The following is a 12,078-nucleotide window of genomic DNA, read 5'->3' on the forward strand; positions in this document are numbered from 1 at the left end:
GGGCATGTGGCTTTCTGCAAGGCTAATCTGGTAGATGGAGCTTGGGCATGACAGGTAATGCCCCTGATGTTCCCTTATGAAAAGATGAACAACATTCTGGTAGTATCTGTAGGATGAATTGTATAAAAAGGTATTGCTGCAATGCTGGCTCAGTTATCAGTAAATATAGTAGCATTACTACCAAAAACAAGTTTGAGAAATGAGTGAAAGTCCACCCAGGCAAGATGAAGGCTGCACAGGCTGGCCCATGGAGACTGGCCCAGAGCTACTGCAGCAGGAAGATAGAAGCACGAAATGTGACTGAGAAACAAACATACCTGTTTCCTATCCGTGACACCTAGAGCTTGTTCAGAGACCAAAAGGAAGTGAAAAAGAATCTCTTACTTTCTGCAGGATTTTCCAAATATGTAGCTGGAAAGGAAATCATCTAACCCAGGGGTACTTTACAGATTTTTATACATGAAACAAGCTACGGTGTATCAAAAGGGAAAATGTTGGGGGAGGGGTGCAATTTTTGAGCCTGTAAAAGGGTGATGATGTTTGTAAGCTGATCATTTAGAATTCTGTATTTTTGTGTGAAAATACAAGTGGTGATTCAGCTTATAAAAAGCCCATTTTCCTCATGTCTCTGGTGCACAGTACTAGGCTGGAACATTCTAGTCCCAGGCTGGGGCTTCTGGAATCTAGATATCTCCCTAGCCCATCTGACTAGAGTCTCCACATGGTCTACCAGGCAGGTAGAGACCCTGAAGCCTGTGGTGAGGGCTCCTTTGTCCAACAATGAGAACTGGGAGCCTGTATCATGGGAAGAGATAAGTACCTGGGATGAGGCAGATGCCCACAGCTGCTTCTCAGCTGTATACCAGACCTGGACATCCCCTTTATTTTTGTTCAAGAATCCTGGAGACTGGCCCACCAACTTGCTCCTGGAGTGGCCCCGGGCCACGTGAGAGGCAGGGTCTGGAGTGAGGTATCCAAACAGATCAGGGCAAAGTGGTAGTGTGGAGAATGTGGCCAACATAGGATTCAGGTCCTAGCTTCACCATATGCCCAGCAAAGTCACTTAACCTGTCTGGGCCTCTGCAAAATAATGGGAGGAAGGGATGACATTGTCAGCTTTCCTGGTCTGGCATTCTGAGTAGGGTCTATGTGTGACTCTTCTCCCAGCTGCTTCCAGCAGCCATTTGCTAGATTTGCCTAGAGCCTTTGTTAGCCCTTTATTATTTTTTTTAATGTTTGGGGTTTTTTTGAGAGGAAGTGAGCAGGGGAGGGGCAAAGAAAGGGAGAGAGAGAATCCCAAGCAGGCCCCATGCTACCAGCATGGAACCCAACATGGGGCTCCTTCCCACGATCCGTGAGATCATGACTTGATCCGAAATCAAGAGTTAGATGCTTAACTGACTGAGCCACCCAGGCGTCCCTCTTGGCCCTTTAAAGAGGGCAAACTCTTGGGGCACCTGGGTGACTCAGTTGGTTAAGCATCAGACTTCAGCTCAGGTCATGATCTCACAGCCTGTGGGTTTGAGCCCTGCATCCAGCTCTGCTTAGAGCCTGGAGCCTGCTTCCAATTCTGTGTCTCTGTCTCTCTCTGCCCCTTCCCTGCTCTGTCTCTCTCTCTCTCTCCCTCTCAAAAATAAACATTAAAAAAAATGTTCAAAAAAAGAGGGCAAACTCTTAGTTCAGAATGGGAGAGGAAGATTAAGGGTTTAGTCAGGCTGTGCCACTACTTGGAGCCTCAGATCCCTCACTTGAAAATAGAGAAGCTAATGCCTGTCCAGGTAGCCACCTGGGACCAGTGTAAGGCTCAAATGAAATAATACATGTGAGAATGTTCTGAAATGAAAGCACTATTCATGCTTCTTACATGCATCCCACTAAATCTGATATTCTGCCACTTTTCAAAATCCAATGACCCATCTCATCCCTGCCCCCAGATGTCAAGATGAGTGGGTGCTAGAGCACCACTGATGGTGGCCACCTCTCAAAAGAAAGCACTGCTTCAGAGGAAGAAGTTGAGTTTGCTGCCAGGGTGAAAGTGGGGCAGGTGAGCCTGCAGCATCTGGAAGGCAGACAGAGTAGTCCAGGATGAGAGTGTGGACCTGCTGCTGAGAAGCCTCCAACCAGGACCAAATTCTGGGTTTGCTCAGAGGTGATGACTGCCATCCTCAGGAGACACCGAAATAGTCTGATAAGTGACACATACGGTACCCATTACAAAGACACAGAGACCTAGCACCCTAGCACTTTAACCATAATAAACTTTTAAAAAACTCGTACTTGCCATAAGCTTGATGATATGTTTGCTCTTAGAACTAGTGGACCAAATCATCTATTTCTCACATCTCCAAAAAAGGCAAAGAAATTACACTCAAAATCAGTACCTCTGTGCTTTCCTTGCATGCTCACTTCAGATTCAAGTCTGGGTGGAACTCCCCTTGTTTAACTGGTTTTTTCCCCTTGATTTCTCTGTCTTTTTTTTTTTTTTTTTTGAGAACCAAAAAGAAATTTTTTTTCTCATCTTGGTTTTTTATTTTTTTAAATATAATTTATTGCCAAATTGGTTTCCATACAATTTTTTTAATTGTTTTTTAACATTTATTTATTTTTGAGAGAGTTAGACTATGCACAAGTGGGGGAGGGACAGAGAGAGAAGGAGACACAGAATCTGAAGAAGGCTCCAGACTCTGCAAGCTGTCAGCACAGAGCCTGATGCAGGGCTCAAACCCACGGACCGTGAGATCATGACCTGAGCTGAAGTCGGACGTCCAACCGACTGAGCCACCCAGGCTCCCCTTCTTATTTTTAAAGCAGTATTTATTGGGCATTTTTTCTGATTATTAAAGTAGTATGTATTATTACTTAGAATTTGGAGCATGGAGGAAAGTCCGAAGAGGAAAGTCATAACCATGCATCCTGTCAGCTCCACTAGCTCCTCTCCAGGGGTTCCCATTCTGCCTTCTGTTATTAGGATAATGCCTTTTTTTTTTTTTTTTTTTACACTTTTTTTAACACCTGCTTTACCTGATGTCCCCTTTTCTAATTTCATTTGCTAATTTCTGTTCTGAATATCCTGTTACCTCATATTGTCGTCTGTGTTGGAAAGGGTGTATGAGGATGTGGTCCACATAAAAAGAACTAAAAGCTACATTTGTGATATCCAGAAAGTAGAAACACATTTAAACATACATGCAGGTACATGGGCTCAACTGTGTTGGTTGTGTATCAAGTCACTGTCCCTTGCTAATGAATGTGGACACTGTTCCACTCTGCACCGCAGGTGTGTTTGCATATAATATCAGTACCAGGAAGCAACAGAGAATGTTACATTGACATTGTGTGTCATGAGATTTATCCAGGTATTCTGAGCACCAACAGGGAGTCTGCACTTTGAAACAGAGAAGGTTGAATGTAGATCAGCTATAAGCAGAGAAAGGAGCCTTTCTTCCCAACCCCAGTGCATCAGCTGATCACAGTCATGTCTGTTTAGAACCCTGGATGTAATCAACATTGCAGACACACATGCATACCCACAAACAAGTCTCTGGCTTTAGTTTTGAAGTATTACCTGATACTAGGTTCATTGTGCACAAAGCACTATGATGAACACTGAAGGGCGTGAAAGAAAGGGAAAATGTGGTGCCTGCATTTGCAAAGCGGAAGGGCCCATCAACCAATAGCTTGTCTATTTAGCCCTCTTATTGACTAAAACAGGTCTATTTCTTAAACCCTGTTCTAATCCTAAAACTGCCCCTGCTCCCTGTAGTCCTGAGGCCATTTCTCTGAGCCTGTGTCTCCTGTGTGTGCCCTGGTGGTTCTGTGATGGTCCCTTGCTGGGCTCCCCTCCCTCCTCCTGGGTAACCATCAGGGCTCCCTAAGTCTTAGACATGTCTCTCTGCACACTGTCTTCTCTCAGTTGCCCCGTCCATGACTCTTACCAGCATTGTTACTGTGAGTTTTCGGCATGTCCTGTCAGCTCACCCCTTTTGGTCTTCCAGTCCAAAGTATGACAGCCTTCCCCTAGATGTGGCATTGGAACCTTTGTGGAGATGGAGGGGCAGAAGAAAAGGGGGTGGTTGTCTCTCCCTGGTACATGGGGGGATAGTGAGATGGACTGGTGGAAGTTGCCCCTGTGTAGTTATGTTTCCCTCAAGTCACCCTGGATCAGAACTCAAAGCATTACAGATATCAGCCCTGGAAGCCCATCCCAAGGTCAGGTGCTGCCTCCATAGATTCAGAGCTTCTTTCTGTGGGCATGGCAATCCCTTAGACTTACCCAGGGTTAGTTTTACGTGGAGTGCATGCGTCTGTGGTGACATCTTAGAATATTTCACACAGGTTTGGTTGGTGACCCGAGGTTATCACCTGCAAACTTAGGAGCAGTGTTGGCCACATATTTAACATGAACTGTTCCACAGAGATAGTCAGACAAGTCCCAGGGGCTTTGGGTATTTTTGAGGAGGGAACCCAATACCCAGATGTCACCACCTTCCCAGTAAGGAACAGAGGAAGAAGGAGCATCCCACTCACCCCAAGAGCCACCCACCATCATAAGGGAACACGTGCATTCCTTTTTGAAGCCACATGCCCGATGCCTGGGTCTGCTCTTGTTCAGTTTCCGTGCTGAAAAAAGGACTTAATTCATTTGTAGACTTTGTTTCCCTTGTTTCTGCTTTTCCATTTCTTGTATTTTTTTTCTTTTCCTCCTGTTGTTCCTTTCTCACTTCTTATGCTTTTTGTCCTCTGCTTGTTTTTTATTTCACCTTCTCCCTGTCCCTCTCCACTTCCAAACTCCTCTTTCTCCTCCTCCTCTTCTTTTTTGTCTTTCTTCGTCTCCTCCTCCTCCTTTTCCTTGTTTGGTCCTTTTTGAAGTTGAGCCCAGTGGCGGGACTCCACGGCGTAGACCTCTCTCCTTCTGCCCTTGCTGTGTCCAGGAAGGTAACGTAACTCCCCCAACCTCATCCCCACTGCCTCTCAGGGGTCATAGCAACACTAGTCAAACAGGGACCCAAAATCCAGTTATTTCTCTCTTTTTCTCTGACACTTGAAAGCTTTGTTACAAAACTCTATGAGTATGTGGCAGTTTCTTACAAGGTACAGTATCCCTTTGACTGTCTTGGGGAGGACTGGGGTACAGAGGGGAGCCAGAGAGCCTCCAGGTAGGGGCTTTTCAGGCTGCAGCTGAGCATCCCATGATTTATGCCAGTATTCGTGGCTGGACCTTTCAGACTCAAATCTAGCAGATAGAGGGGCCAGGGACACAGGTGAGGAACCTCCTACCTGTGTGGCAGAGATTTCTATTGGTGTCGTCGAGGAATACTGTCCTTACAAAGACTGGTCAAATGTCCCCAAGTTATTTTCCAGAAAAAAAAAACAAAAAACAAAAACAAAACAAAACACCACGAGATGCAAACTTTCTACCCTGTGTCTTGCTGAGTGTGTGTGTGTATTTTTTTTTTTAAGTTTGTCTGATTTGAAGTCTGTTGTGGTGATAAGATTGTTGTTGAAAAGGCATGTGGGAAGGGGAAAGGGGAGTGTGGTCATGACTAACCCTTGCTAACTTCTTACTCTGCTCTTCATGGCGCTCACATTTGACTTTCACCCACCCCGCCATATACCTTTGCTCATCGGCTGTGAACAGTCTCTACCATAGCTCATGAGCAGTGTTCGGATGTCTCCCAATGGAATTTTTGTCCTTGCACATGGGGAGGTGGGAAGGAGGGAGAGACCTCCCAGTGCATTCACAGCTTGCCGCACTGGGCAGCTTGCATGCCTCAGGGCTCCATCTTCCATGGCCATGTGGGCACACTGTGCAGAGACGCTCAGAAAGGAATGCATGGAACTGAGCTGTGGGCTGCTTTAAAAGCCTAAGGACCAAGTCTATTGGGTCGGGTAAGGAGAGCTTTTGTCCCCAGAAACCCCAGCACTCCACAGAGGCAGGCTTGGCCAGTCAGGAGAGAGCTTCTGTCCTTCAGAGTAGGACTCAGGGACAGGACTTCACCTTGGAAGCATAGCTGCATGTGCACCCAGGCACAGTGCAAACACTAACCCCTGCTTGTGTGAGTGCAATTCACTTCTGCCTCTCCAGAGTGTGGCCCCTGTTGAAAGACTAACTGGCAGGGGCCTCCTGTGTGTCAAGCAAACAACCTAGCAGAAAGAGAGTTATCTCTGAACCGTGTGCAAGGAAGTCAGATGGGAAGAATGTAGGAAAACAGGAGTTTGATACAGGGGAGTTGTCCCACCTGAGGGTATATTCCATATGTTTCTGGGTCTGGTCTTTACTGGGATGAGACATCCAGCCAAGTGAGTCATAAAATGGAAGGCACTTTGAAAGATTTCCCAGTCCAACACCTCTTAACCTGGGGCCCGTGGGTGGACTTCAAGAAGCCCATGAACACCCTGAAGTTTATATAAGATTGCTGGATGTGTACACATGCATTTTTCTATGAAGAGAGTCCCTAGATTTCCTGAGATTCTCAGAATGGTTTGTAATCCCAAAATATTGAAGACCACTGATGTAATGTGTATTTTGCTTCAGGCAGGACCACACTATTGCCACAAGCTGCTACTGCTTTTTTTTTTTTTAATGTTTATTTGTTTTTGAGAGAGAGAGAGCAAGCTCAAGCAGGGGAGAGGCAGAGAGACAGACAGAGATAGAGAATCCCAAGTGGGCTTTGTACTGTCAGCACAGAGCCTGACGTGGGGCTCAAACTCACAAACTGTGAGATCATGACCTGAGCTGAAATCAAAAGTCAGCTACTTAATCGACAGATCCACCCAGGTGCCCCTTGCCATGAGCTTCTTTGTGTTCCAAGGAAAAAGAGTTTGTTCCCTCCTTGGGTGGTTTCATTCCTTGGAAGGTTCTTCCTTCTGTCCTCCTGTTTCAATTAAGCCCAGCAGGGTCAGGCTGCCCCTGATGGAGATTTAGGTATCGGCCATGTGTTAGTGTAGAGCACCAGCCCCAGAAACTGCTGCTGGAATTGGGTCAGAGTACTGCCTTATTTAGCCTCTAGGGTCTGCTGGTGTTTCTCTGCCCTTGGCGAGAAACCTGATAGCCATCCTGGGATGTACTGCATATACAATGCAGGAAACTTGATGGGCCAGAAGTTCAGAAAAGGTACCTCGTTGATCGGGATGTAAAGAAATGATTAGCATCAGTACCAGTCAGTGGCCCAGAGAGGGGCAGTAGCCCAGAAAAGAGCTGGGTTAATGAGGGTAATTTAAAAGGAGGGGTAAGTGCAGTTTATAAATTTGCATTTGCCTCATTCATGAGACTGGTTTCCTCAGCAGATTTAGTACATAGCAAGTACCAAATAAATGCTGAATGGGAAAAAGGAGGGCAAGGCACTTAAAACATACCAAGAACAAACCACTGAGCAGGAGTGGTCCAAATAAGCTGTGACCAGGTTACTGAGAGGGTGAGGGCTGGGCCTGGGAAGGACAGATGGAAAGCACAGACTCCGTTAGGCTCTGGGGGTAGGCATGGTGGCCCCCTCCATGTCTGTAGGCAAACTTTGGACCTGGCTTGGGAGTGTTCCGGCAGCATCCTGCTCGGCTCTCTTTGCACATTTGCCCCAGTGTGATAACTCCTGCCGGCCGGGGTAGACAGGAGACGTTTTCTGCGCCTGATGTACCCTCTCTCTTGGCAGGCATGGGCAAGAAAGATGACCCCAAGCTGATGCAGGAGTGGTTCAAGTTGGTGCAAGAGAAAAATGCCATGGTGCGCTACGAGTCAGAGCTGATGATTTTGTGAGTGGCCTGAGATTGGGGACCCACCTATGGGGGAGGCTATCAGCTCAGCACCTGTCACGGCAGGAGCACAGCTGTTTCCTAATTTAGGCGATGGGGAAATATGGTCCCCAAGTCACTGTCTCCCTCTTCCCCCTGCCCCCAATCCCAGTGCCCGGGAGCTGGAACTTGAGGACCGGCAGAGCCGACTGCAGCAGGAACTTCGGGAGCGGATGGCTGTGGAAGGTAAGAGGGGAAGTGCGCTCTGGAAAGCTGGGTGTGGGCCTGCTGCCTCCTGGTCCTGTAGACCTAATGTCTTTGGCCACTGCCCAGATCACCTGAAAACCGAGGAGGAGTTGTCAGAGGAGAAGAAGATCTTGAACGAAATGCTGGAGGTGGTGGAGCAGAGAGATGCCCTCGTGGCCCTGCTAGAGGAGCAGCGGCTCCGGGAAAAAGAGGAGGACAAAGACCTGGAGGCCGTCATGCTGTCTAAAGGCTTCAGCCTGAACTGGTCCTGAGTTCTACCCGTGCTCTGGCTGGCTGGTCTGTGGCATCTGCCTGACCCAAGCTGGGTTCTTCCAAAAACCACCCGGATGCAAGATCTGAGAAGACCTGGCACCTCCTGGGAGTTTACACTCAAATGTCTACGTGCCTCTTGAAGAGTGGGTCAAATGTCTGTGCTATGGGGAACCCCAGGCGAGGATGATTATCTGAGGTGGCAGAGCCTCCTTGGAAGAGGCCCACCCTGACTTCCCGCTCCAGAGAGAGAGGAACACAGAGCATTTGACACGTAACGCAGGAAAAGGAGAACCTGCACGCTCCCCAAGGACGCACGGTGACTGGTGCCCCTTCCACGGGAGGAGGTAAGAGACGGAAGCTGCCCCCTCTCTGGCAGAACCACAGCCGCCAGGGTGTGCCTCCACAGAGCAGAAGGGACGGCCATCGTCTTCATGTTCCCTGAAGCACCACCAAAGAAGTGAAGAACACCCCCCAGGAGGCAAGATGTGAATCAAAACCTGGGAGGGGGCAGTGGCCAGCAGGTCAGTGCCTACGCTGGCATCACAGGGGGACCTGAAGGCGGGCTGGCTCCCGAATTCATTATGCAAGAAGGAGGACCCAGGAGGGGTCTGCTCCCCGGCACCCCCGCACCACACACTGGACCCCTGGTGGCCAAATGTCCCAGGCCTCTCTCTGGCTCTGGCCTGAGGCCTGTGGATTGCTGCATTCTGCTTTTAATTCACAACAATTTTGACACTGGAAAATACTGACTTTGGGGGACAGGATGAGGCCTGACATTTCAAGCCCCCACTTGACAGACAGGCGTTGTCACTGTTCAACGCTTCACGTCGGGGCAGGAGATTATCTTTTTCCTTGACGTTTTTCCTGTGTTTGCACATTGAAATGAAGCTGACAACCTGGCAAGACGCTCAGCCGCTTCGGACCCTTTTTGTCAATTAACTTATTTTTTTAATACTTGAAAAGAAGTAACTTCATTTTTATATCTTTACTAGAGACACTGATCACGTGGCACCCGGTGTAGGAGTGATGGGGGTGTCTGCTGCGTCCTACACAGTCCCATCCCAAACTGACTGAATGCTGTTACAGCTGTCTATTTATTAGCCTTCTTCATCATGTTGCTGACCCAGTTGGCGTTAGGGAGCAGCTGAGACCCTTGTGTGGGTTCTTAGTTGTAGCTCTTCTGTCCCCTCCTGTACTTTGTGTCTGGCACCTTCTCCTTCACCTGGCTCGCTCTTACTGTGGTACCAAACTTTTGTGTCTGCACCATTCATCTGTCAGGGGTACATTTCAGCACTGTTTGAGGCCAGGCCAAAAGGCACAGATGTCACTCACCTCTCTCTATTGAACCCTGGCTCTGCAGAACCCGTTTTTTTTTTTTTTGGTTTTTTTTTTTTTTTTTCTCTGCTTTGGTGCCAGGGTTTCACCTCCCACAGCATATTTATTAAAGTTTGGGGGTAAGCCCTTTTCCAAGCTGGCCGAGACAGTGTATGGTGGGACCCTGTAATCCATCTAGCTGATGAGAATTCCCCTCAGCCCAGCCTCAGGTCCCACCAGACAGAGATGCAAGTGTTGTAGCACATATTGGAATTTAGGTTGGTCTCTCACAGTTAACGCCATCCTAGACCTCCTCTGCACCCAGATCTCCATGGGGAGGCAGGGGTAATGAGCACCATGTAACCAGCTCCTTGAGCCAAACTGCTCACTTCTCCTAGTTCAACCAGAGACTGGCCTTGTGCAGCTCATAGAGCCACGGTGTGGGAAAATCTGGTGGCACAGGGCTTGTCCAGCCACACAATGACATGCGGTCCACCCAGGGAAGATTCCTGTCAGGGCCAGGCCAATCCGGGAGGGTCCTCCAGCAGAAGACTTCTGGTGGAGAGGGGCCAGTGTAGAGAGAACAGAGGCCTGGCAGCTCTTCAAGGCAGCCTAGATCAGGTGTCCGTGCTGACTTTGGAACCTCCAGGGGGACCCACACCATGCCTCAACTTGAACATTCATTCTTGGTACAAAGGAGCAAAGAACCTGTCTTAACTCTTCACTTTGTCCGAAGGCTGCCATCTCTCTCCTGTGGAAATCCAGATGTGCTGCTAGCAGCTGTCACAGCTCTGACTTCTTCACTTTCTGTTTTCTGATGAGACAGAATCTCCATTTTTATGCTTTTCTTAAAAAGGGGAGGGGTGGGTGTTCTAGATTCTATCTTTAAACCTCAACCTTCCAATAAAATTGGACTTGAGACAGGACCTTCATCAGGCGGCCTTGTCCCTAAGCTGCTTCACCTCTTGAATGCCACCTTAACTAGCCAAGCCCCAGGAGAGCTGTGCCTGCATCCCTTGTGGCTCCTGCTAATCCCAGAACAAGGAAGCAGTTTACGAAATGGCTGGTAAGGGATGCAGCCATAGCGATGTGCTGTAAGTAGCTTAATGTAGCAGGAGCACCAGATGTTACTGTCTGCCCTTGCTGCCGGCCAGTAGTGGTCAGCCTTTTAACACTCTGCACTCTGCCGAAGCACACTGCTGGTTAATAGAAGGGAGACTGAAGACTCTGCAGAGAAGCTTCAAAAATCCACCAGCCTGCAAAATGTTTGCCAGTTCTCCACTCCCAATGGTGTTGCGACTTCAGGTTCTAGTAGTGCACCTTTTTTTTTAAAGCTCCCATTTTATAACCACTAGTTTGCATTTATTTTAGTACCCTGGTGACATGCTGCGTGAAATGTTTTCCAACTCTGGAAATGCATGCAGCTCCAGGCAGGTCCCCTTCCTGACATTTAAGTCCTCTTGAAGGCAGGAGACAGAGAATATATATATAAATATACACACATCAATGTGTGTGTATATATATGTATGAAATGCCAGAGTTTGAGCCCAAACACAAGGCCAATACAGTGGACAACCAGTCCAGTGTCACTAGAGGGAAGGCTGTAGGCACCCCTACTCCTGAGTCTAAGGGACTCCATGTGGGGTTCTAACCCTGCTCAGGTGATATATTTGGGCCTTTGCCCTCAAACTATCCTCCAGTTGCTTTTGACCAGCAATGATAGACTATCCTTTCAGAAGAAGAAATTTTTCAGTGGGGCAGGAGGTTTAAAGGAAAAAAATTGAAAGGTGGTAATAACTGAGCTGCCAGTTAGGCAGAAGGGGAATGGGCCATTTTATGCGCAATAAAAGTTCTTAAAAGAAATACAGAATATTTCTTTTTTTAAAAAAATTTTTCTCAATGTTTATTCATTTTTGAAAGAGAGAGACCGAGCACAAGCACACCGCAAGGGGTGGTGTGGAGAGAGAGGGGGACACAGATTCCAAAGCAGGCTCTAGGCTCTGGGCTGTCAGCACAGAGCCCGATGCAGGGCTCAAACTCACGAACTGTGAGATCATGACCTGAGCTGAAGTCGGAAGCTTAACCGACTGAGCCACCCAGGCGTCCGGAAATACAGAGTATTTCTTAGGTCATTTTACTGGACTTGGCAGTGAGCCAGGATGCATTTCCACGTTCCACTACCTGCCTCTCTTAGGGAGATGCTGTCCATGCACATCATTTATGTCTGGCATATGCATGGGTGTGTGTACAAGGTTGTTTAAAGAACACAACTTTGTTTTGTTTTTTGTTTTTTAGTTTGTGCTTTTTTTTTTTTTTTTAGTCCTTCATATTATCCTGGCTCAGCCCCCAACTGCTATCATTTGAGAAAATTCCTGAAACAATTTAGTGTGAAAAGAAGCTATTCTTCAAGTCCAAGTGATCCTGTGGTCCTGGCAGCCTTCTTTGCCAGCACTGCTTCTGTGCCTGCCTCACCTCTGTCCTTTGATACAGCTAACCGGGAAGCCCAGTGGCATGGGGTCT

At 47.8% G+C, this 12,078-nt stretch overlaps 1 protein-coding gene across 2 annotated transcripts in view; it reads left to right on the forward strand.

The window, feature by feature from the left end:
* Positions 1-11,421, forward strand: part of MICAL3 (microtubule associated monooxygenase, calponin and LIM domain containing 3) — a 205,194-nt gene extending 193,773 nt beyond the window's left edge. For both annotated transcript variants that reach the window (XM_042991467.1, XM_042991469.1), the window contains 3 exons: positions 7,647-7,746; positions 7,898-7,971; positions 8,059-11,421. In XM_042991467.1, coding sequence (XP_042847401.1) covers positions 7,647-7,746; positions 7,898-7,971; positions 8,059-8,243 — 359 coding nt within the window. In that variant the 3' untranslated portion in view covers positions 8,244-11,421. The remainder of the gene's footprint in view (positions 1-7,646; positions 7,747-7,897; positions 7,972-8,058) is intronic.
* The last annotated feature ends 657 nt before the right edge of the window (positions 11,422-12,078 follow it).

This window comes from Panthera tigris, chromosome B4, assembly GCF_018350195.1.
Source record: "Panthera tigris isolate Pti1 chromosome B4, P.tigris_Pti1_mat1.1, whole genome shotgun sequence".
In the NCBI taxonomy this organism is placed as follows: Eukaryota; Metazoa; Chordata; class Mammalia; order Carnivora; family Felidae; genus Panthera; species Panthera tigris.